Source organism: Hyaloscypha bicolor (assembly GCF_002865645.1).
Source record: "Hyaloscypha bicolor E unplaced genomic scaffold K444scaffold_24, whole genome shotgun sequence".
Taxonomy (NCBI): Eukaryota; Fungi; Ascomycota; class Leotiomycetes; order Helotiales; family Hyaloscyphaceae; genus Hyaloscypha; species Hyaloscypha bicolor.
Window position 1 is genome coordinate 163,325 of NW_020194526.1, and position 24,323 is coordinate 187,647.

At 47.0% G+C, this 24,323-nt stretch overlaps 6 protein-coding genes across 6 annotated transcripts; 2 read left to right on the plus strand and 4 right to left on the minus strand.

Annotated features, from left to right (window-relative positions):
• The first annotated feature begins 2,793 nt into the window (after positions 1-2,793).
• On the plus strand, positions 2,794-3,882 carry K444DRAFT_303534 (uncharacterized protein). Its single transcript, XM_024871745.1, has 2 exons — positions 2,794-3,237; positions 3,293-3,882. The coding sequence occupies exons 1-2, from the start codon at positions 2,876-2,878 to the stop codon at positions 3,870-3,872; spliced, it is 942 nt and encodes a 313-aa protein (XP_024741373.1). The 5' UTR covers positions 2,794-2,875; the 3' UTR covers positions 3,873-3,882.
• K444DRAFT_303560 (uncharacterized protein) lies at positions 3,869-4,313 on the minus strand. Its single transcript, XM_024871746.1, has one exon. The coding sequence runs from the start codon at positions 4,175-4,177 to the stop codon at positions 3,908-3,910; it is 270 nt and encodes an 89-aa protein (XP_024741374.1). The 5' UTR covers positions 4,178-4,313; the 3' UTR covers positions 3,869-3,907.
• Positions 4,314-5,896: 1,583 nt separating this feature from the next.
• Positions 5,897-6,901, minus strand: K444DRAFT_660434 (uncharacterized protein). The gene is made up of 3 exons (XM_024886459.1): positions 6,683-6,901; positions 6,592-6,627; positions 5,897-6,536 (listed from the first exon to the last, which is right to left on the minus strand). The coding sequence occupies exons 1-3, from the start codon at positions 6,876-6,878 to the stop codon at positions 5,977-5,979; spliced, it is 792 nt and encodes a 263-aa protein (XP_024741375.1). The 5' UTR covers positions 6,879-6,901; the 3' UTR covers positions 5,897-5,976.
• Positions 6,902-8,005: 1,104 nt separating this feature from the next.
• On the minus strand, positions 8,006-13,672 carry K444DRAFT_520981 (glycoside hydrolase family 6 protein; the record flags this gene model as incomplete). Its single annotated transcript, XM_024874088.1, has 7 exons — positions 8,006-8,050; positions 8,132-8,373; positions 8,486-8,743; positions 8,830-8,967; positions 9,045-9,298; positions 9,368-9,671; positions 13,510-13,672. The coding sequence occupies 7 exons, from the start codon at positions 13,670-13,672 to the stop codon at positions 8,006-8,008; spliced, it is 1,404 nt and encodes a 467-aa protein (XP_024741376.1).
• A 957-nt stretch (positions 13,673-14,629) lies between these two features.
• K444DRAFT_555022 (carbohydrate-binding module family 1 protein) lies at positions 14,630-17,677 on the minus strand. Its single transcript, XM_024876683.1, has 5 exons — positions 17,350-17,677; positions 17,212-17,298; positions 16,370-17,156; positions 15,795-16,261; positions 14,630-15,688 (listed from the first exon to the last, which is right to left on the minus strand). The coding sequence occupies exons 1-5, from the start codon at positions 17,640-17,642 to the stop codon at positions 14,764-14,766; spliced, it is 2,559 nt and encodes an 852-aa protein (XP_024741377.1). The 5' UTR covers positions 17,643-17,677; the 3' UTR covers positions 14,630-14,763.
• A 4,830-nt stretch (positions 17,678-22,507) lies between these two features.
• K444DRAFT_520904 (uncharacterized protein) lies at positions 22,508-23,011 on the plus strand (the record flags this gene model as incomplete). The annotated part of the gene is made up of 1 exon (XM_024874081.1): positions 22,508-23,011. A coding segment is annotated over one exon (504 nt), but the record flags the coding sequence as incomplete, so codon positions are not given.
• Between the last annotated feature and the right edge of the window lie 1,312 nt (positions 23,012-24,323).

Consider the following 24,323-nt stretch of genomic DNA (forward strand, 5'->3'; position numbering starts at 1 on the left):
ATCTCATATCAGCAATGTCGAGTCGAATCGCTTCAGTATAGAAAGGTTGGCCCAGAATAAACCCCATGCGTTGCAGGTTGGAAGGACGATCACCTCGAAGAGCGTGATCATCGGCTTCACCCTCTTCGAGAAGAGTCATCGGATTCAAGGGCATGGAAGTATTCAAATCCATTATATAGTCATCTTGAAGAAACATTTCCATCTATTTTTCTTCCAGCCCCGCCGAAGCGGTCACGTCCATGTCCTCGTCGTTGGTTGCGTTTCCCGTCCCCGTTCGAAGAGTCGAGAATCGAAAGATGACTCTACAAAGCAGTCAGTGGAATCACGATTTATAGGTGGGCGGAGCAAATCGAACTATTCGTTGTCCTAACAGGAGAGCTATCCGCAACGGCAGGAATAGGCGCTGAAGGTTTGATTTGAAATTTTCTACCCAGAAGCTCGATGATTGACGACACTGGGCACACTCGTTCCTAATTATTTCAAAATAATCGCCAGCGCACACGCCTGGAGGGACATTGTCGTATTTTGTAGAGAGAGAAAGGCAAGAATACGTCCTCAGGAAACTGTTCTGGTCAATGGTCGACCTTCCTTCGTATTTAACGATTGGGGGTAATCGCGAGGTGTTCTACCGTTTTCGCCTATTTCGGGAATGTGTAAAACGACACCCCCGGGTGTCGATTGGGGTGTCGATTGGGGCGGGGGTGTTGATGACTTGTAATTGGCTATCTAAGCTCCCTAAAAATCTTAAGTTAGATTTTTTAATATAAGTATAAGTTAATATATTATAATCCTTGTATTATAATCACGCGCTTTCTAGCTTGTAATAGAAAGATTCCTTAAAATAGAATTTTAATTTAAGGAAGTTTATATACTAATTAATTAAGTTCTAGTTTTTTAAGCCCTATAAGGCCCTACAAATTAGGGGGTTATAGGGCTCATGTATCTGGTTTTAGGGACTTATTCGCTAAATTTTTAGGCTTTCTTAAGCTTACTTTTAGTCTATAAAATATAAAACTTTTAACTTCTTTAATTTGAAGAGCTATTACTAATCCAAATTTTATAAAAAGCTTATATTTGAATAGCTCTTAATTCGTGCTATATGTAAATAAAATAATCATTAAATTATATTAATTCCTTATTAAATTAAATTAAATTAAATTAAAGAAAAAGCCAGAGTTTTGGTGTTCCTGTCCGAGCGCCTCTACGTTGGGTTAGTGGCTACCTAATCCTAGTAATCGACACCCCAATCGACACCCGGGGGGTGTCGTTTTACACATTCCCCCCTATTTCCCTTAAAATAGGCGAGGTATGCCTGCAACGAGCCTGCGGACATAAGTCCGTGTTTTTAGGGCATTTCGCTAAGAAACGAGCCCCATAACTATTTTGGATGCTTTCGTTTCATATTCAGAATTAAGTTTAAAGGCCTTCTAAGCTCAACTTATCCTTTCTCACTGTGTCCGCTTGAATTATATGAGGTTTTAATCTGTATTTGTAAAGAAATTGTGAAGTGAAATGGGCGACTTTGGTTTTGTGACGTCTGAAAACATCGCTAAAAACACGGAGTTATGTCAACAGGCTCGTAAGCAAATTTCAGCGAGACGCAAATATTTTATATTTTCCTCTAACTACGCCTTCTCCTAAGAAATCTAAAGAACCGGAATCATTATTTAAGTAATAAAAATAGAATCTAGATACTCTTATTAGGTTTAGCTTAACAAATATAATATTCTACGAGCAAGTTAAGAGTAAGCTGCGATTTTGATATTTGACTCACAGACTGAAAAGTGGATTTATCCTATAAGAAAATCACTTGTGCTTCGCCGAAATTTCCTTATCTAGAAGCGAAATCGGTGTCCTCTTCTCGCCTTTATTAATTTTGTAGCACGGACCAAGAGTTCGCCACATGCGGCTGGTGGGGCAACATGAGGTAGCTTAGAAATGGCCTCGAAATCGTTATGTACTATTTTTCTAATAACGAATAAAAGCCAAAATTTAATCAAATAAAGAGATTAATACTTGTAAGAGACTTAAAAAAGTCCTTCTTAGATTAAATTCTATTAAAAATAAAAATATTTATTTAATTCTATATTTAGAGTTATAATAAAAGGTTTCAGTTAAGATCACCTGATTTGTTACATGGCAACTGCGTGCCAGTGGTTACGTGCAGGCTCACATGACCACACTCACTGTATTTAAGCTTTGGCCACCCGTGCCACACCTCCTTTCTCCTTATCAATCTATATATTATTATTACAATATAATAACAACGTTTTATTGTAACATGATTAATATAATTAACTAAACTATTTTCAATGGATCCTATTAATAGGATTCTAATAATCTATAATTTTCAAAATATTTTAATATTTCAAAAATTTGCTCGTATTCGACTTCGTATTTATAACCCGGAATTCGCTTAAGTAAGGTTAGGGAATTAAGCAATCGGGCCCGCGATTAATCAATGGGGACCCCGATTGATCAATCGCTCGTATTGACAAACTGGGGGGAACAGAACGCACAATCAATTGGTTCTTCAATACGCAGGTACGACCACCACTGAGATCGTTGCAGCCAGCTGACAAAAGCTTCTATTCTAGACCTGATGGTGACAACCAATGACGATCCTTAAGACAAGCGAGCAAATAACAAGGACAGTTGCTCCTCGCGCCCAGGGGCGAAGCGTAAGCACTTGCCCCCATGGGGGCCATTTCCAGGGGCTCGGACGATAAGCGGGCCTCAGGGGGGCAGCCTTTCAATAAGGCGCTACCTTGAACTCCATCTGTCGGTTTCAGCAGCGATTTCATCTTTCTTACCTTTTGGTTTTGTGCACGTCTCTCTTTTCTTTTCTCAATGCAGTTGTTCATCTAATCAACACATGTCAAAAATGACGACCACACATCCCGCCGAGCTCAATAGTGGTGTCTGGACATCATGGCTTCCAGTAACCACAGCCTGGTCCTCACAAGCGGCGTGCAACTCCGAAGCGTGGGCGCGATACGGTATCCAAGCCACGGATGATTTCTGGCCATATATCTACGATCCCGCCTACGCACAATCGGTCGCCAACTCCGTGACTTGTCTTCCTCCGCAAGCGACAAGCTGGTGGGGAGGCGGGTCTACGGTCTCGGAAACCATTACCAGCTATAGTATTGGACCAATTGTGTGTCCTGCGGCATATACAACATACAGCACGAGCATTGTGTCTGGATCAAGTACATCTGTAATATGCTGTCCAACGTACGTCTTCCATCCTTTAATTGCGAGTGACTCGCTGACCTGGAAACTTGAATAGTAATTACAACTTCGCGCGCAGCCTCAATGCCAACGGCGGAATCGATGGCGTCTGCACATCCGCCTTCACCTCCGGCCAAACTCTCATCTACGCGTCGCCCGTAACGAACTCCTTCACCTCTGCCATAACAACCTTTACCTCGCCAGCCCTCATGATTGCCGTGCCTGTCGAAGGCTACAACTTCGCCGCGTCCACAACCTCTTCCTCTTCGAGCGGGACTACACAGAGTACAGATACAGGAGCGACGGGTTCGGGGCCGACTGCTTCAAACACAAACCCGCCCTCGAGTGGATTGTCAAGTGGCGCAAAAGCGGGGATTGGCGCGGGCATTGCTGGGCTTGTGGTTGTGCTTTCGGCGTTGGGCGCCTTTTGGTTTTTCAGGCGGAGGAAGTATCAGGCGGCTCCTGCGAGTGAACTTCCTGTGAATGGATATGGAGAAAATGGAGGTCCTAGTGGGGAATATAGAGGCGCTTTCGGGCCAGGTAAGAATGGGACCCTCGTTGAGGCGGAGGCCAAACCCATGACGCAGAGGTATGAAATCGATACCAGCAGTTACAAACCCGTGGAGCTGGCTGGGTAGACAATGCCGAAGATGTAATTTATTGATACCCTATTCTAAATGTTCGATGATAGTACGTACCGCTCTTGTCTTCTGAATTCCTTTCTTGGTCTACATGACCGTATGCTAAATATAAATCCTACAAGCCCCATGGTCCAAAGTTCCATCATACCCTCAATCACCCTCCCACCCCCACTCATCCTCGCAGGGACTGGTCTTAATGGGGGCACAACTCCAAAGGGGGAGTAGTGCATATTCGGCTTCGGCACTCCCTCTTCCCTACCATTAACAAACTCCACATCAAACATCATCAAAAATACCGCCATGCTCCTCAACGCTTCCTGCTTAGCATATAACTTCCCTTACAAATCTTCGGCCCGCCTCCATACGGGAAATACGATCCCTCTACCGGTTTCGTCGTATAGTACGGTTCGTCGCTCTTTCCTCGCCATTCTTCTTCTTTTTCGCTGCTGGGTAAGCACTCGGTTCCACCGTCCGTCAAAGAGTTGTTGGGATATACGATGAACCTCTCAGCCCAAAAATCCTCAACAGAGGAAAATTCTCCATTCACAGGTTGAGTTCTGCCTCGAGGTTCGACATGAATCTTGTCGCCAACACAGCTAAGGCTGATATAGCCAGGTTGTCGTTTGACGTCATCTGCATGATCTGGAAGAGCCGGTTGTGTGTTCCGATATCACTTCTGCCTGGTGTTAGTTGGGCCAGGACACCTATGTTGTTTCTCCTATTGGGTTCTCTCGAGCTTCTGCGCTTCCAGAGGCGTTGCTCATTGCTATTCGCGCTTGGTCCAGGATTGTCACTTCCCGCGGGGATTTGAAAAGGCGAGGTCGTTATCAGCCCCGTGGTGAAGGATATCTACTGGCTTAGAATCTGAAAGGTGGCTGCTGAATTGGGACCGAATGAATTTCTGCTCTTTGTTAGAACACATTGCTGTTAGAAGGGGGCTACTTATATCATCTTGGTATAGAATTGCTCGGTGTCAAAGGACAGCGGGTCCCCAACGCCGGGTATGGCGAATGGCATGATTGGTGGGGATTTGGCCTCGCCTGTCTGAGATCGAGCGACGTATGATTGTATCGACGTAATTGCTTGCGTTAAAACGAATGATGATAGGAAGACTACTACCATAGTGACGCTGAGATCCCATTGAAGAGCGGAGGCTCTGCCCTCGAGAAGGCTGACTAGCATGGCTGGCGTGTTGATGAAGGCGGGGATTATCGGAGAGAGATGTTGTTGGGTTTTTAATGGGAGATAAAGCCCAATAGTGGGACTCGGGGTAGACAAGGAGATGGCTGGGCGTTTCCCCTCCTGGGATGATTGGTGCTGGGCAATATCTGGGCTGTGTTTCGTTGCTATTCCTATTCGCCCGTGTTTCGCGGCACCTGCCAATTCTTCGGAAAGAATTTGACTTTCCAGCAACAAACAATAATTTTAGATGATGAATAGCGTCGTTCCAACCAACGAAAGCTTGCTGCAAAGAAATAGTGAAGAGTCGAGAGGAGGTTGTGTTTAAGTATAAGAATATACTGAGGGGCAAACTAACATCGGCCTCCTGTAGCAAGTCAGCACCTGACCTGGGCTTCCCTGGAAGTCTCGCTACCCCACATCCTACGAAATCCGAGCAAATCGTGGACTTGATTGTTGCGAAATATCTATTTTGTGGCAACATATGGCGTATTCGGGACTGTATGTGCGACATGGTTTGTTCTTGAGTAATCTTGTTCTTGTCCGTATCCGGAAATCAATTGATTTGCACGTTTTTACAATGGCAGTAGCCCACACGTATGTTCAGTTCGGATAGTCCAGTCGAGAACAATGAACATGTACACAATCGGAAGGAACCTCTTTTCATTTTATCTCTCCAACCGATCCCTAGATTTCATGTATTGTCTAAATAGGGTATCCACCTCATCGAAAGAAAGCTTGGAAGATGTGGCGAGTCCTTTCCCATACATCACGCGCTTGGACTGAAACTTCTGGAAGGCTAACACCAAACTATCGTAAGGTGGATGTTCTTCACACTCCCTGAAGGTGGTCTTGAAGAAGACGAAAGAGATATTTCGAATGCAATTAAGTATTATAAACCACGAGGCCAGCCACCCACTGCTCAAGGCATCTCTGACAGCCTCTGCCCAGCTCCCATTTCAGAGTAAACAATCGTATCTCCTCCCTTTTTGTAGCCAGCCTCCTCTGGCGTGTTGCTGTGCTCAGCCAGACCAGACAGTTCCGCCTTTCCGGTCCTCATATCCGGCTCATGAACCTCTGCGCGATCCAGCTCTGGATGTCCTTCGCCTGCTCCTCTCCGTCTTCGAAAGAAAAACAGCAAAGCGATACCAGCTAGAATCAAGAGAGCACCTCCTCCCACACCCGCTCCAATCCCGATTTTCGTTCCTGTTTTGCCACTTCCACCGCCATTGCCATTATTATTGTTAGGGTTCGTAGGTTCAGGAGTCGATATTACGGTCGTGAGCGAGACTGATATGGAAGGAGATCTTGTAGGCGAGGAACGACCAATAACCGTCACTGTTGACGCAGCGGCGAGGGCATAGAGAGGGTGTGCAGTGGTGTTTGTTAGGTTGCAGCATGAAGAAGGGCTGTATGAGTCGAGCTCGCAGCAGAACTGGGCATCAGGGCAGGCAACTATAGGGTCCCACTGTGATGGAAATACTACCGCCGAGTTAGTGATAGGAGACTTCAAGTTTGAACGCTAGAGTTGGGATACCGGTTTTGCAAACATTCCCGCAATCTGCACTGTTCCCTGGTAGATTGTCAACTGACGTATCGATAGTGCAAGAGCGAGGAAACCGACTTACAGCTTGAATCGGTGCAGCTTCCCCGGATATAGGCCAATGGATATGGCATCTGCGAGTCAGGCCAGCGACAAAGATTATTTGACATGCAGGTGTGCCCTTGCCCACAACAGATGCTTGATGCTTGGTCCGGAAAACATGGCGAGTCAAATTCGGCAAATGTTCCATCTGGAAAGTAGCAAGATGCGGCTTTCGCCATTGGCAGCGACAGGTAGATAGCCTTGACAACAGAGGTCGCAAGACAGAAATTCCAGAAAATCTTCCATCAGGATAGGTTGGGGTAGTTATACCTGTTTTGTTTTTGGGAGGCACTAAAGCAAGCCATCGGCTCACGTTCAGCCTTGTTTTGCAGCTCTGGACCTTACTGGAGCCGAGCCGACGAATAGAGTCGCGAGTTTATGTCTCAAAACGCCTTCGATCTCTATCGATAGGGTAAATTCCAGATGAACAAATTTCGCAGGATTTAGCCAAGAAAATGAGCGACACCACCGCCGAGTCCCAGACCACTTGGGCAACGCGTGACCTATGGTCAGCTTTGTTATGGGAATTGAGGAAAGCCATGGACGGAGGTTTCCTTCGCCAGGGATTGATAGCCTTCCATTTTTGGGGCTTTCTGCAACGTGCGAACAATAATGTTGACCTTAGTTGCAATCACAATCGTATCTATGTTTGTGATCCCATATTTCCGAAGCAAAATCGCAGTAAAAATGATCCACCCCTTGATTTTTGTGGAGATCCCGCCAATTCGCCTAATTCAGGGGCTCGGTTAGCTCCCCCCAACCCAACCCAAAGTGAGCGGCACAGAAGATAGCACCGATAAATCTCTGGGTCTGGTTCGGTGGTTCTCTACACAGCGTAGTGCGAAATATCAGGTAATACCAGCATACTCCGCAGCTATATCAAGGGACCATAGTTGATGTCCTCCTGACCATCCTAGGATCCACCACAAATAGGAAAAGAGGTATCAGAAGTGGATTATGCCACGGCTCCGTGCCAGGCGCTGAGACTATGCGGACAAGACGTGGCAGAGCATGACCGCTGGAGTGCATTGAGCACGGATCGGAAGCCTGCTGATCATCATCACGCAACGGTGAGAATGCGCCGAGGAAGGTGTCCTAAGAAGGTTATAGCGGTATTTTGATAAGGTCCTGCCGTAAGTATGAACAAAGTATGTACACGAGAAAAGTGGAAATAACCCTTGACCAATTCCCTTCCACAACTTATTTCCAAACCTGCAGATATGTGCCATCCTATTTCGTTGTCCAACACCATGAGTTCATCGGCTCAGAAACACGGTGAGGCACAGAGGACGGCCTAATACAGGGCTTAGAACTTCGGGTTTGCGTTGGTAAGAAGTTGTACGAAGTAAGCCTACGTGAAAGAACTCAGCATGAGGACAAACATTTGTTCTTAGATTCCGGTCACAAGGGGCTCAAGATATAAATGACATACCTCGAACCAAGTACCAGCCTGGGGGGCAGGCTGAAGCGCGTCGCTAGAGCCGCAATGAAAGTCGTAACGAGGCGCCGTGGAATTTGAACTACCATCTGCCTCGCCACCGGGTTTGACCCAGACGAAAGCATCCTCTAATGCATCGCCCGTGTTCGTGGTAGGACGCACGCCAAAACCAGTTCCGATTAAGTTACACCAGTCACCCCAGGCATTCTGAGCAGTCGGTTGAACACCGTTACGGCCTGTAAGATATCGCCATGATTAGGATCACATACTTTAACAGTACGGTACCGCACAGTAGAGTTTTGGGTTAAGTTTTTAGGTTAGGTTTTTGGGAAAAGGGATCAGACATACCGGTGTCGGTGATGAAGTGAGCTGACCAGCCTTGGCTTGCAAGCAATGGCGCCAAAGCGTTGATATACAGCTGCTCATCGCAACTGGCATCGCCTGACGTGTAAGACGGGCATGGACTAATGGTCCATGCATTGTAGTTTGCGACATTGGTTGCCAGTCCACGTAGAGAGGCTGGCGCACCTGCATTCTTGTATACGGTTGCAAAGAGGGTAGCGGCGGGGCCGATGTTGGCGGACCAGCCTAGCCATCCCGCATGTCCTGCATACAAATTAGTGAGTGGCCCTTAACACCGAGTCTCGGATTCTTTGGGGTATTGGAAGGGAGAGAGATAAAGGGGAACGTACCGGCATCGATGTACATGGCGACGTTCGGAAGATTCAGTTGCGTTAGTGCGTAATTGACACACTGCATGTACGCACTCTGAGCTCCAGCGCACTTCGCAACATTCAAGTTCGTGATCAAGTTGGCCAAGCTATCAGGTTCTGTTCCAGAGATCCTCAAATTAGCGACTTTGTTCCCCTCATTTTGAAGCTCTAGGATCGGAAAGGAATGAGCACACCGATTACAAGGATAGTATGGACATCCGAATAAGTAACCAAGAGCGCGCGGATAGAATCGATATAGGCGAAGTAATTAGCAACACCATTATCGGCAATGGTAAACTCCCCGTTACTCGCCGCGGCGGAGCAGTCGCGATCCGGCAAATCGTAGACGACGAATTGGCCGGCATAGGGAGGATTGGCTCCTGCGGCGTTCAATGCCTTGATACTCTGCAAGTAGGTGCCCATCAGTGGTACCTTTGCTGTAGTGTCTCTATTCATTAGTTAGTCAAGTGGATAAACAGGCTCAGGGTCATGTGGTAAGTTGGGGAAAACCACTTACAGCCAAAGGAAAGATGGCACTTCTGCCGCGGCGCTGGCTGCTGCAAGAAGAGTTCCAGTTAAGGAAGGGATAGCAGAGGCGTACACCTCGGACGAATATTCCGCATTCTTATAAAGCTGGTATCCGGCGTACGGGTTCCCAGCTGCAGATGCAGTGGTGGTGGCTGACGTTCCGCTGCTTGTTTTGGCCGAAGTAACACTGGCTGTCGAGGTCTTGCTTGTGGTCGAAGTAACACCAGTTATTGAGGTCTTGCTTGTGGTTGAAGTGACCAACGTGGTTGTCACGCTCTTCGTTGTGACAACAGCTGCTGGGGTGCATTGCGCATAATCTAGATGTGGAAATTCCGCGTTAAATTCTTACTTCCTGAATTGATGGTGTTTAGGATTGGAGGGAAACTGTGCTTACAAGAGTTTTGTGTGCTACAAGTCGCGCTGGCTACACAAACGGTTGATCCTGTCCAACCGATTCCCCCGCCTGGTAATCAAGTTAGAGTTGAACATTTGAGGAAGTTATAGATATCATACATTGGCCATAGAGGGTTTGCTGAGCCTGGACAATGGGCAAGAGGAGGACTAGAGTGCGAACCAAGAAATACTGCATGTTGAAGGTATCGAGATTCAATCTACCAACATCTATTTTCCAATTCCGAACAGGATTTTCTTGGGCAGAGTATGAATCTGTCACTCTAAATATCTTTACAAAAACCTCCTGAATTCAATATATACTTTTTGCCCCTTAAAACAACGGCAACCCAAAGCCGCCAACCCGAAATTTCGACTCAAGAGCTTGATCATTAGAGACAGTCCTTGGACATGGAGGAGGGAGCCAAGCACAAAAATTGCGGGACGGATTAACTAGTTTCAATAATGGTGGAGACATCCTTGTAACGCGGGACGGCAGATTTAATCTATCCCATACGGACCGTCCGTCCGTCGACGGATTTTCGACGGAGTGCTGCAGGGATTTGTACACAAGACAAGGTTTTAATTCTTAGGTAGTCTTCCCCCTTCTCCTGGTCGGAGCCAGTCGGCGCCAGTGATTTCTGGATGTCAACAAGACGGGAAGCCTGGGGAAGGGTCTCAGATGGCGTTAGCTGACGCGGGGTAGCGAGCCCCACCTCTACCTACCTAAAAGCTTAATTCGAGCCAAGACTACGTTTTGCCACCTATCACCTTGTAGCACCTAGCCTAATTGCCCTGAGATATCCTCTCATGCGCGGGTGAGGCGGGCCGAATTAAGCTTAATATCCATTAGGCTTGACGAAGTTCTGTGGTCCTTGATGCCATGATCAAGAAAGTTGGACACATGATGATTCCCCGCATTCTGTGTCCCTTTTGTCGCTGCTCAGCAAATCGGAACAACCCTAGGGCTTCACCACAACTTACCACGTGGGGATTTGCAACCGAAGATGGCTATGTTGAACAGCATCCCTCGGTTGTTATGAACCAGGCGTGCTACTAGATTTTTTGAGACGGAACTAATACCTCGTGTACCACTTCGAGTTAGCGAACTTGTAGTTATACCAAACTAGAGAGGAATGCTACGAGAATTGTGTCATCGAGGGCGCGGAGCACAAAATAACGGTTCGTGTGGATTTGTCGGCCCTGGTTTGCGGACAGAATGATGCGTTGGCGCTCTCTGAGATACACACTTCAGGAGGCCAAATCTAATACAACCCAGGAAGTGCCGGTCCTGGCTTGGAACCTTCCGGTGGTGTACCTGGATGAGCCAACGGCACTCTCAATATTGTGCTGGGTGGTGCCTGATGCATGTCATGGATCTCTGTGAGGCTAATGCATATGCAACAGCACTCACGCCACCACAACCTTGTAAAATAGCTCGTGCCCTCGGATGTTCCGGCTCGCCTTACTGTTCGTTTGGATCTATGTGTCTTTGAAGACTAAGACTATTACGGACTTTTTGATACTGTTAAAAAAATTCAACTTTGGCCTCCGGTTGTTTACTTTTTGAAGCTCCTAAAATTCTCTTTAGCCCTTCCTTATAACTGGGCTAATAGAGCGCTGATTTCATGTGTAAAGGTAAATTTATCACCCTAGCTGTTAACGTTTAATATACGTATATATGAAATGGTTGTTTTTGCTATAGATAGACAACCGTACAAAATGACGGGAATACAGGGTATACGGGCAGGTTCAGGGCTGCGGAGGCACTAATACATGTGATTTCAAGGCTTATACCCCCTATAAAGCTCTATAATTCTAGGCCATAACCCCTGATTTTAAGGCTGTGAGACATTTACAAGGGGTACTACACCCTTTAAGATCTTCCCCCTGTGCTTATAGAGGTAACTTCGCTAAATAGCTCTAAAAAGGTTCTCTTATAGCGTCCGAGCGCTATAGTTGCCCCGCCAGCAACGCTATAACCCTTGAAGATTTTCAATAATCTTGCCTATGGTTTACGGCGCGCTTTTAGTGCAGAGACCTGGAGATATAAGGGGCTTTAGTGGTTAATTTTAGCGGAAATTGCGTTTGGTACCCTGAGAGCCCTGAACTCGTGCGCATGCCCTGTATTCCCGTCACTTTATGCCGTTGTCTCCGTATAGTTACGATATGCACTTGATTTCGTGACCGTCCATCATTTCACTCTAGGACACTATTGAAGGCTGCGCGTTGAGAAGATTTAAGATATAGAGTAAGCATTTTTAGAAATGAAATTAGCTCTAGCCTTAATCGACTATATAACGCCTTAGCTTTGACTAGTCGCACTTCAATTGTCTACCCATATAGAGCTTTGATAGCTGCTATATGGTCCGTAACGAAACAGGTCCAGTCACTCGTGTTAAAGTAGACCGTGTTGCCATCTTGCGAGGTCTGGCAATTGCAGCTCGGAAGAGTGTCGCCATATTGCCAGAACATATCACCTGCCATGCCCGTGGTTGAGAGCGAAGTTCCTTGCCAGCCACTTTCGACAGCTGCACATTCGTCACTGTAGCCGACTGTGTGGTGTCAGTCAATTCATACTGTAGAGTATAGAATATATTGTATCAAGGATGAAGGAAGAGGTCTCTTACATTCTTCCAAAAGACATGGCTTGCTGGCATTGGCGCAGGCGGCTGCGTGAGTCGTGATCCAAAGGGTCCCCCAGCCAAATGATGTGCCCCCTTTAGCGCTCACAAGTTAACCAAAGGCTACTCTCCTGGGACTGCCATAACCTACAGCTTTGAGGGTATAAATGGAAAGTCGCGAAGTCCAAAGTAGATATCCCTAGGTTCTTTTGCCAGTCGTATCCTCCTGCGGACGTCGTAAACGGATAGCTGCCGTCTCCTCCTGTAGTGGGACCGAATCCTTCATCGCCAATGGTAACCATATGGTTGGGATCGAGAGACTTAATATACTGGGAAGTCGATGAAGCCCAGTTGTAGATCACTGATCTATACCACCGTTAGCTAGAATCAAACTAAGGCTACATTCTGAGTGACTTGCACGTCGCATCCTGAGCACCTCGGCTCGTTCGCCAGCTCCCATGAAAAGATAGCAGGTGAGGTGGTATATCTACTCACAACAGCCTGAATGTAGGCCCGGTATTGTGCCTGGGACGCAGAATCGGTAAACCAGGATGAACTGTTCCCGCCAAATGCGCTAACATAGGCTGCAATTCCTCCATAGTCGCTCCAGTTATTGACAAAATTGACAATCAGCTTGAGACCATATTTCTCTGCGGACGAGACAACATAGTCCAATCTTTGCAGGCCGTAGGCGCCAGTGTTAATTTGGGATCCGGTCCCAGACAGATACTGGTACCAGACGGTGCCGGTAGCTGGGATGGTATTCACGTCGTTGAAGCCCCAAACGCGAACGATCTTGAGACCTGAAGAAGAGATGTCCGCGAAAACATGGTCAACATCTCCGTCTGCGGTAAGGAATCCACACCAGTAGCAATTAGTACCGGCATAGTAGTCGGTTACCCCGTCGATGGTAAAGAAGAGGCCATGAGTTTTTGGGAAGCCCGTCTGGGTCGAGACGACCGCAGAAGAACTGGACGTGCTTGTCTTGATAGAAGACGTGGATGAGCTCGTAATTTTGGTGATTGAGCTTGTGGTTTTGGACGTGACTATTGATGTTGAAGTCGCCGCTCCTGACAAGGTTAGCAAGAAACGGCCAACTATCTGGGCGCTTTCTTACCTGGGACGCATTGGTAATAGTATGGATTATATGACGTGCATGCGTATCCAGCAACGCAACTCGTGGGTCCTGTATAGGTTGTCCCACCGCATTGTCCATAGGCAGATTGCTGGGCATTGACGACCCAAATGAGTGAGAGAATACAGATGGCAAGACACTTCATGCTGGCGAGTCTGGAAGTTCGAAATTAGGAGACGAAAACGAAGAGATCACACCCAACAACGGATGCGCTGCTCTATGTTTATAACTCGGATCATCCGGTGGTTTATTCCACTAACGGACAAAATGGAATGGAAAATATATTCCCGACTCGTGGCATCACTCCAAATTTTTCCGCACGAAATTGCAACAAGCCACCTGTAAATTTTACTTTCGGAATTCCGAAACAAATACGTTTTACAGAATGCGGGGAAACAAAGTTGGCCCTTGCAGCGCTCGAGCGGATCTTCACTCGGACCGTTCTTCCGCAATCTGACGATCTTGTCACACAGGGAATTTCACTATGCAGTATATGTTGGAACTTTTTGCGCAAGGTAACGAGTAGTTAGCTAGCTTGGGGATTAGCCACAGAGCGGGTACAGGGAATCTGCGCACCTAAAGACGGTGTCCGGTCCGAGGTGTTCTTGACACAAGTGACATTTTCGCTGAAAGCTGGATGGGACACTTGACTAAGTATGAGAAAGAGCAAATTGGGGACTAGTGCCCATGAATTGGGGCTCACTTAAGCAATAGTTGGAAGATGAGGATATGCACTGGAGGAATAAGTCTGAAAATTTTCAATAATATTTGTTCCCATTTCATAAACTAGACTAACCCAGGCCCATCACTTGCAAAAATACAGGTAAGAATCTATTTAGATAGCAACAATTTAGCAGGGCATCAACTCACATTCTCGAAGTTGTTCCAGATAAGAGAAAGATTGGCTGAGTCAATAAAATAAAGTGAAGTGAAATGAAACAAGGCCCTTGAACAAATTTATCTTAGTCCAAAAGTTCCCCTCTCCCTACTTTACTTAAATTTTTCTTTCTTTCCATAAGTCTCATCGCCTCGCGGCACTTAGTATAATAACCAATTTTCTCCTCCCCACACAATCGGGTCAATTAAAGAGGGCGTAAAGTAGACGACAACTTTATTTAGGAATTGTAGGAACTGTGGATATTTATCAAGCAAACTTTTAAAGGACTTCTCTCCCACTTTATACATTCTTTCAAAAAGCTATTTACATCGACGTAGTCCACCGCCTGACTATTTCACTCATAGGCATTGTGAGTAAAACGAGTTTTGAACCTGGCATGTGTATCCAGATGCGCAATTCATGCAACCAGTATACGACGAACCACCGCATTGGCTATACTGGCCAACCGTGCAAGCGGCGGTCGAGGTCGAGCTTGTCGCAGTCGAAGAATGTGTCGTTGTGCTCAGAGTGGTCGCCGTCGTGGTGATGGTAGTCGATGATGAGCGTGTGGATGAAGATATAGACGTAGTCTTCACGTTAGAGGTAGAAGTTGACGAAGTCGCAGTTGTGGAGCCACCTGTGATAGTGACTTTGGCGTAGAAAACACCACGCCCGTTGGTGCCGACGTAGACCTGACCAGCAACATTACCACTGCCAGCAAGCTTGCAGCCGTCGATAGCACCAAAGCTCTGGGTGCCTTGGAGATCGGTCCACGTGTTGCCGTTGTTAGCACTGCCGTAGAGTTTGCTGCCAGCAGATCCTGTGCCGAAGGCATAGAGGTTCCATGTAGACCCGGAGCCTACGCCGAGGGCGATTTCGTAGACGTTCTTCAGAGCAGAAGTCAACAGCGCGAAGCTCGATCCGAAGTTGGTTGACAGATAGATGCCCGCGTCCGTGCTCACGTAAACTTGTCCGGCAATGGTCGGATGGACGACAACATAGTTGATTTGGCTGGCGCCACTAAGAGACCCGCCTGCGGCAAAGGTCTGTCCATTATTGGAGGAGACATAGAAAGTCGAAGCATAACCGGCGTAGAAATAACTATCGTTTTGTTTATCGCTGGCGATAAGAGCAGTGGCGGGCAGACCAGATATACTAGCGAAACTGTTTGTATACTGAGAGCGTAGGACTCCTTGGCTGGCCGTAGACCAGAGAACTGTGTCACCGCTGGCAGAGTAAGCCACCGTGCCGCCGTATGCTGTAGTACTTGATCCATAGTCGATGCTGTTGAACACCTAAGTCAGCAAGCTTCGAAATATGCCATGCCACAGGAGGAGATGAGAGGAACTTAAATGTTCGACATGGAATGCAGGATGCAGGATGCACGTACCTCCATGTGCTCCCACCATTGCTGGAGACTCCAATCTGTTGCGTGCCCGCAGCATTCCCTGACCTGACGACATCAGCCACCGCGAGGCCCGCATAGTCAACGCTGGTACTCGAGGTGAATTCCGGACTCATCCAATTGGTTGACGGCGCAGTTCCGAGGTTGCTCGAAGACAGGTAGGTGAATCCGCTATCATCACCAACTGCGACCAGCAGTTCAGAGCCACCTGGCACGGATACCAGTCCTGTAACGGCCATTTCTTCGATTCCATTGGCTAGAGTGGCGATGGAGACGTTGTGGACGGTATCCCAGTTGGTCAAGTCATGGCCTCCCATAATAGTCAAACCGGTCCCGTAGAGCCAGTGATTGCTGTCAAAAGGATCAATCTCAAGCGACTCAACCATCCACCCCAGGGGTTCATTATTTGTGACATCCCAAAAGCTGGTTGCAATCCAAGGGGCATTCGAGGTCTACAAATCGTTAGCCAAAATGTGACTAAATAGAAGCATTTTGCCACCATTCTACACCTGGGCAATAGCTCAGGCGGTGTGGTAACTCTTGAACGTCCTAGGACTCACCGACAAACCGTAGTAGTTATTCGTGCTGGGATAGCTGGCCCATTCCCAGAGAGGGCTCCAAGTGAGACCCGAATTATTCGAGCGGAAGATTTGGGCATTTGGCCACCATGAGTTCAAGGTGGCCACCACGAGATGCCCCGGCTTCAACATGTCGACCCCGAGTCCGCCAAAGCCGAAGTAGAGGTTAGAGCCACTGACTGGAGTAATATTCGTCCACGCACTCGTGGTCAGATCATATCTCCACACAGCGCCATCGGTACCGTCATAAGGACCAATTCCGTTGCTATAGGTAAGGTAGAGTGCTTTTTCCGTGGGCTGCAATTTGCATTTATGAGGTAAGAACGCTCCTGGCTGGCCGGTAAGAGGGGACCAAGTAGACCCGGCGTCGGTAGACTCGTAGACAGAAGCAGTGACGTTGTCCGCAACACCAACGAAGATCCGAGACGTTGCCCCGTTGATGGTTGATGAGGTGCTGTCGAACGTGACGAATAGCAGACCCATGAGGTCACTTTGGTATCCCGTGGTATCAGAAGGGTCCTCGCGATAAGTACCCGTGTTGGAGAAGCTGGTGACGTTCGAAAATGTCACTCCTCCGTCGGTTGACTTCCAAAGGCCATGGCCGCTGCGAGCCCCAAAGTAGATAATGTTTGAGTTCGCGGGGTCGACAGCAAGACGCTCGCCAGTTCCTCGACCGGGCATATTTCCGCCGACCTTGAAAGTCAGGTTGCTGAAGGTCCAAGTGCTCCCTTGGTTAGTACTCTTTGCGATGCAGCCATTATTTGGGTCCCTGCGTGAAGCCCGCTTGTCAATTTGTCCAAAAAGGTGCGGGACGTCAAACATACCAACTGTTAGTGTACAAGCCCAGGGCGGCGTATACCACGTTGGCATTCTGTGGATCCAGAGCCAAGGCATCTGTACCCCAATTATGCCTGGATGCTATTAGTGATGAAGCCCTCTAGTCAATCGAGGAATACTCGTACCAGCTAGCATCCTGGGCGATACCATCGGATATAGGAGTCCAGCTGTCGTCGGAGTTGAGCTTGTACATGCCACCAATATCCGCACGGGCATAGGCGACGCCCTTGGCTTTTGGATGGAAGACTATGCTAGGGATAAAGCCTCCGCCTCCGCCGGTATGGACACTCGTCCAAGAGGAGGCAGCTTCGATGGGTGCGGCCGTGAGGAGCAGCGGAAGTGCATGGAGGGCCCTCATAGTTGCTGAGGCGAGGCGAGATTGTTGTTTGGTAGTCGGACTGGTCGTCTCTCCTTGCATTCTCCGAAGCCTTGGAGGCCACACGTCGCCTTCCATATATGGCTTTCCATCAGAGACTCGAACTCACCGCGCCGCGCCGCCTGGAGTTGAGTGTGGCCATCATTAGCGAGCTGCTTGACATAACTGGAGCGCGAAACGACGAGGGGTCCCCCTCGGTAGCGAGCAGGAAATGAAAGGGGTGGCACGCAAGGATGTGGAGAATTTCCCACAAATCGGTCCATCACCGTAGAGTACATATTTTAGTCGTGGTCCATGGGGAATTAAGGGACTTTCGGATGGGTAATCCGTAGTCCCATCCCCGATACGTCCGTTCCTGGAACTGTGGAGGATGTGCTTTCTTTCTCCACCACACAATTGTGAAGATTGTGGAGATCTTGGGTGGCTGCACGGATCACGCCACAAAAGATACAACGTGTCCTTAATCTGCGGATTTTAAATGGGAGGATAGAAAACGGAAATTAGAAAGGGGTGCCGGCATATAGGGCCGGCGTTGTGGCCTTTGAAGACAAGGAAGATGTGTTGACATGCTCACAAGTGGTGCGGGTAGCTCCAAAGCGGGGTGCAAGCTAGGAACGGAGATGGCCACACGAATGTCGTCGGTCACGTCCGAGACATTTGACCGACTTGTCAAAAATGACTCTTATGGATTTTATCCCAGTTATTTGAGTTTAATCGAAACATCTTCGCTGTTGACAAAAGCAAAGCGCCTCCAGTTCGCTTGGAGGCAAGACAGCGTAGCACCTGGCAGGTTTCTGCCTCTAGATTTTCGGTAATTTTCTCGAAGTTTTTATTTATTCTCGTTAGCACCCTCTCTTATTATCCACTTGAAGCGTTTCGACCGCAAAGGAGACCCAAATACTAGTATAAAGGCAAATCCAGCAATGTGGACCTTGAATAGTAGTTGTTACGTAAGCCACCAGGGGCGGAAGGTACTTTAGCTAGCTATCTCTCATAGAGAATACATCATCTTTCTGCCCTACTCTGGCCTTCGCCATCGTTGGGGCCCCCCGGGATGTCTATCCCGTAACAGTAGTGGTGATTGCCTTCAGGCTTTAGACATGGTGCGAAATGGAGATAGCTGTGAATCACACGTGAACTTGAGAGCTTCTGCTTTATGAAGATTACCTTTTACCTCGAGTCGAAAAACGTAGTTTATTTCAAATTTTGGCCAGGCATTCTCTTTAAAAAAAGAGCCAAGGCAACGCTTTGCGGGGAAGAATTTGCCTCAGAGATTAAAGGATGTATCTTGGGGGAATCTATCCGGGCCCCTTAGGAGTCGACTTGGGCGGCCTAAATATACGTAGATCGGGGCATATATTAATGGGAATACAGTGCATTTCTACTGAAAGTGTACTACAGCACCTTTCTCAGGCTACCTAGCCCATTAGAAGGAACTATATAGTTGTAGGCTAATGCCCTAAATAGCATGCCTAGACAAGGTTGCTATACGTTTTAGGGGCTTGTCCCCTGTATTTATAGGGGATCGCTCGCTAATAAGCCCTATTATGGTTTGCCCTATAGCGTCTGGTTAGCGGGGACGGACCTCTCTGCTTATACGGGGCGCTGGCTACGAACTGTCGATACTTTCAATAAGTATTCGACTGAGCTGAAGAGAGGATGCAGTTACCGAGGTGACTAGTTGAGATGCTATAGCTTGCAAAGCTATATACGTTATCCTCTTTATATTAATATAACTATAAGGTTAAATAGTTATTATAATATAGCCTTTTACCTGTAGCTCGAACTTTTTTATGCTTTTATAGCTGGTTACTTCCCGAATAATGACTACAAGAGTATAAAGGATATAGTATTTGAGTATTCGGGGGAGAAGGGAAGGTAGATACTCAAGTTAGACGATCGGGCTCCCGTAATAGCCTCTTGCGACAGGTCCTTTGTCCTTAATTAATCAGGTCAAACGAGTAGAGGATACCTTATAAATGTAACCCGTAAATACCGGCTATAAGTACTACTATATTATATCTTCTTGGAGAGGGTATAAGTTAGGAGGGAAATAGACGGGCAGGGATTTATTAGAATTAGTATCGAGTATAGGATTAACTCCCAACCGGCCATAGAGAGTCCTATAATAAGAGCTAGTAATAGTACCATATAACTTGAAATGCTTTTAAAGGTCTATAGGGATACTATAATATCGCGGGATTAGGGACCCGGGATTACTTGTAATAGGGAGTCTTTTTCCCCTTGTGGTTTTGATACCTATTGCAAGTAGTACTCTATTTATAATTCCTATATGCTTAGCACGTCCCTATACCCTTCTAGAGGTCGGCTCACGCCCACGGACGCAAATAACTATCAAATCAAAACAAATCAAATCAAAGCCCTACAGCGTCTGAGCATAGTTACTCGGCTAGTAGCACAAGCACCCCTAGCGATTGAACACAACCTTGCGAATATCTCATGGTAGGTTTATAGAGCCTTATAGCTGACCTGCCCCTAGAAACACACGTTATAATGCAGGCCGAGGCCAAATGCCCTGTATTCCCGTCACTTTATACAGCGATCCTCGTAGTCGTGTAAAGTTGACAACTTTCGCGCGTCAGAACCTGATAATAGACAGATTATGATTAGTCACTAGAAGGGAGGGCAGCACCGCAGGAACGTGACTGGGCAGCCTAAACAGAGATCGAATCCCTTATAGCTCCAGATTTTCGAAGAACCGCCTATATTCTACTTGGAACTTATAGATCTGTCTCAAATGCACCATGGAAGACAGTAGATAGCAAGTCTCCATCAACATTCCGACTTGTGGCTTGCCAAGTGAAAACTCATCTCGCCTACTTCCACATTATCTCGAAAATAAAAAACAATTTCGGTTTGACTTGCACTTCCAATTCCCCAACCTAGCTATGACAAGTAGTGTATTTTAAGCCTCGGATGTCGCGACAGATAGAACGGAAGGTCAACTGGGAAGTCTTCCCGCAAAGGCCGATCTTTAGATCTAGGGATGTGCGATCGGGGATAGAGATGTGTCCGTGTGTTGCGACGTTCTCGTCACTCTCCGGCGACCAGTATCGCCACAAATCACAGTCTCCGTAATTGTTCAGACAATGTATTGTGGTCAAGATGTCGGTGTCCGTATCACCGTGGCCAGATTTTGAGAGACCGGGTGAAGCTTGGATCATGTGGACTTACTGGCCGAGAATTTGGCATTCGTTGATGGGAGTGTCTCGAAGCTCGACGTAGTTCTTGTCCCGAAGCCACGCAACTGCGTGTCGTCGAACTAGGAAAGTTTAGTTTACACTTCCCGGTATTGCTTCAATGACGTGAACGAAGTGTTTGTGGATTCCTTCAGGAGCCCTGGATATCTTAGTATGACAGATGAGCTTTCGGCTTCGTATAAATTCCATACATTACCGTTTCTCCGCTATAGAATCCAGAGGAGATCACCCATGGACTCGATTCGAAAACGTAAACTTCAAGTGTTCTTGCATCTCTTTCTCAAGGTGTGGTGTTAGCCAAGGCCTTGGAGTCTGGGTCTCAATAATTCCCAAGTCGAAACGTAGCGCTTGCAGTGAAAAGCTCCACATGTGTTTTTGGCCACAGCGGCTATTGAATTTCGAAATCCCTTGTGGTACAAGTTGTTTATGAACCCTAGCCCTATTCGCTCAGAGGTTATCCAAGGAGCATCCTTCTTAGCCATGATCTGTTTGACATCAGAAAGATGAAGGTGATGGCTGATGTTACGAAGCGACTTCTGTTTTGTGTGAGGCGAATTCCATAAATTGATTAACTGACAAAGTAACAATGCCGAGCTTTTTGGAGAGGGAAAACGCAATGTTGTGAAATCCTCCGTAAGTGAAGTCTCTTGAGTCCCATTTCAAAGTTATTCCAAGCTCATCAGCCACTGCCAAGACTTGTGAAGAGACAGTAAAGGGGTGGTGTAGATTTATAAATCGAGGGTTTCATCGTAGAATGGCATTTGCATGATGTAACACTGCCACATGACGAGACTTGATGATTCTTGTGGGGAAACCAGGGGCCGCATAGGCAGGTGCAAATACAGAGAGTAAAAGCCAGATTTTCTCTCTTTAAGAGGGTCTATTAGCCTTGGGGGGTCCCCCTTAGCTTTCTGGATAAGTTTTTTTTGTTTTTTTTTTACAAATTATGTAATAGTGACATTTTTCTGTCACGTGTATTTTTTGCTATACTAGCCCACCGCGCGTAACTAAAACCCAGCTTCCAACAAGTCCCATCAAGTCTAAATCAGGCTTTTAATAAATGTCAAATGAGGCCGCGAAACTTTTAAAAGGCATAGGAGATCCCGAGTCTAAAGGATGGATTTTAAGTAGTATTGATGTTCGAGGACAGGAAGTAGCATTGAGGAAGCTCTTGACATCCAAAAGTGAACCTGCAGTGCATCCTCTTGTGAAGCATGCTCACCGGTCTGCTTTTCAGCGAAGGAATCGAGCAATAGTAAATGTTCCTGAAGATCAGGTAAAGCCAAACAAAGTCTGATTTGCTTGTTCTTAAATTTTCTGCCAGTCCGGACTTCGATCTTTCAACATCAACTCAGTCTGTGGTGCTTTTGCGAGCGCTGTCAACACACAACTTGTCCGGCCAGAATACTATCAATATATCAAGGTCACGGAAGTAAATTCTAAGCAAAGCAACTGTCAATTAAGGTAAATCTCTTTTGATTGCTTTTGCTGAACAACACTCGCACAAAATAGGTCGACCTGTATGCCTCCGCACAGTGTCAACCGGAGGCTGTTTCTCATCCACCGTCCGCTTCTTAATCTTGTCTTGGGTGTCGATTACAATAAAGATTCAAAATGGCTACTGCTCCTCCAACAAATGGTAAAAATGCCCCCGACGAAAACTAAGAACAGTTTAGCTGCCAGATCAAGGCCATCGGGGTCAAGGAAGACCATCAATACACGGAACGTCAAGCAGTCCGAACCATAGTCATGAGCATAACTGGAGACATTGCCATCATCCACGTCAAGAAAGAAATTTACTACAAGCTCCCAGGAGGCGGTATCGAAGCAGGCGAGAATCACCAAGTAGCAGGCAGGAGAGAGACAATGGAGGAGATCGGCTGCCGAGTCAAGATGTCCAAGCGTTGCCTGGCAATTGTTGAGGAGTGGAGAAATGACTTGCATCAGATCTCGTACTGCTATGTTACGCATGTTCTAGAGGACACCGGTGCAACTTCGTTGACTCAGGAGGAGATTGATGAAGGTTTGGAGCACAGATGGGTTCATGTTAATGCGGCAATCAAGCTTATGAAGGAGGCAAAGCCAGCTTCAATCTTGGGGTCGCCGATCAAAGAGCGTGATCTGTACTTCGGCGAGAAGTTTGCGGCTGCTTTGGAACCTCCTGCTGATCCGCATCACCTTTGGAGATGAACGGTGGGGAACCCAAAAGGATGGGAAAAGTCAAGTGGGTGTCATTTCGAGTTCCGAAATCAGCGAATAGAACTTCCTAGTAAACCTCAAATTAATCATAATCGCTGCGAATTATTGCTCTCCACGAGTTGATTGAGTGGTGCCAGTGAATGCTGGCTATACGGTAAGTCATTTGATGTCAGTTGCCAAATCACATAACTTTCTGCCTCTTAAACGAGGTGCCAGACCTTACATATAGACCTTTAAACCCTCCCTTAGAACCGCAATCGAGTCCTTTCCCATCCAACATTTTATTCGGTCAAGTGAGGAGCAGTGTTGCAGTACTGTCAAGAATAGTCTAGAGAAGCGATGATTAGAGCTCTAGAGACATGCGTTATGGAAATATCAAATTATATGAGCTATTGTTCCACACTTCACTGGGTCCCAAGAGAGCTGCCCTGAGAAACTTCTATAAATAGGACCCCTCTTCCGACCCCAACATTTCCTTTTCGACTTCATCCCAACACCCCACACCTCGCATCTCCTAATCAAATACCAAGACGGGAAACTACAAAGTCTATCCTATACTAAAACAAAGCAAACCTTGAAATCTCTAACGTCTAATCCTTATATAACTCCAAATAAAGACTGATGTGTACAGTCGGTGCTTATGAGTTCTGCTGCGGTGGAGGAAGAGTCCCGGTAGATTTAACCCAGCTTTTACCCAGCCTGAAAAAAAAAAACGCCTAGACTAACATTTTCTCACTGGTGTGATGCCTCACACTCCTCGTGCTTTACTGACTGCGGAAGTTGTGGGCACGCAAGACGTTACGGGTGCCCATAATACATCTGAGCCTGAGAGAAGCCAAACTTGTCACTTGGAGAATTGGGACAGCGATAAAGCATGGCGTGAGATAACGGAACATGGGGGGCCTTTGGCGAAGTTGGTCATGGCGATTGGTCGGGGAATTGTCGATGTTCACATCTCAAAGCTGGCCTCTTGGACTGCTGCATAGCTAGGGCAATAGCGTCGATCCCTTCGCAGCATCTCATGTCCTAATTCTGAATGCTTTCCTACAAATTTTATTAGCATTATGCAGTGATAGCTCCCAACTCGGATGGCCCATTCTCCGCTGTGTATGCTTACAAATTTGTCTCTTTATCCAGGCCATTGATCGTGACTTACGGAGATAGGTGGCCCAAAAGTTTATGAAAGCGGAGTCATATCAAGAAAGCCTTGGAGGAAGCCTCGTCTGCTTTACACCTAGCTATTTCATGTTCATGTGCTTTATTTGTGATTGGTTAAGTGTCTCGGAAGCCACTACACATCTCG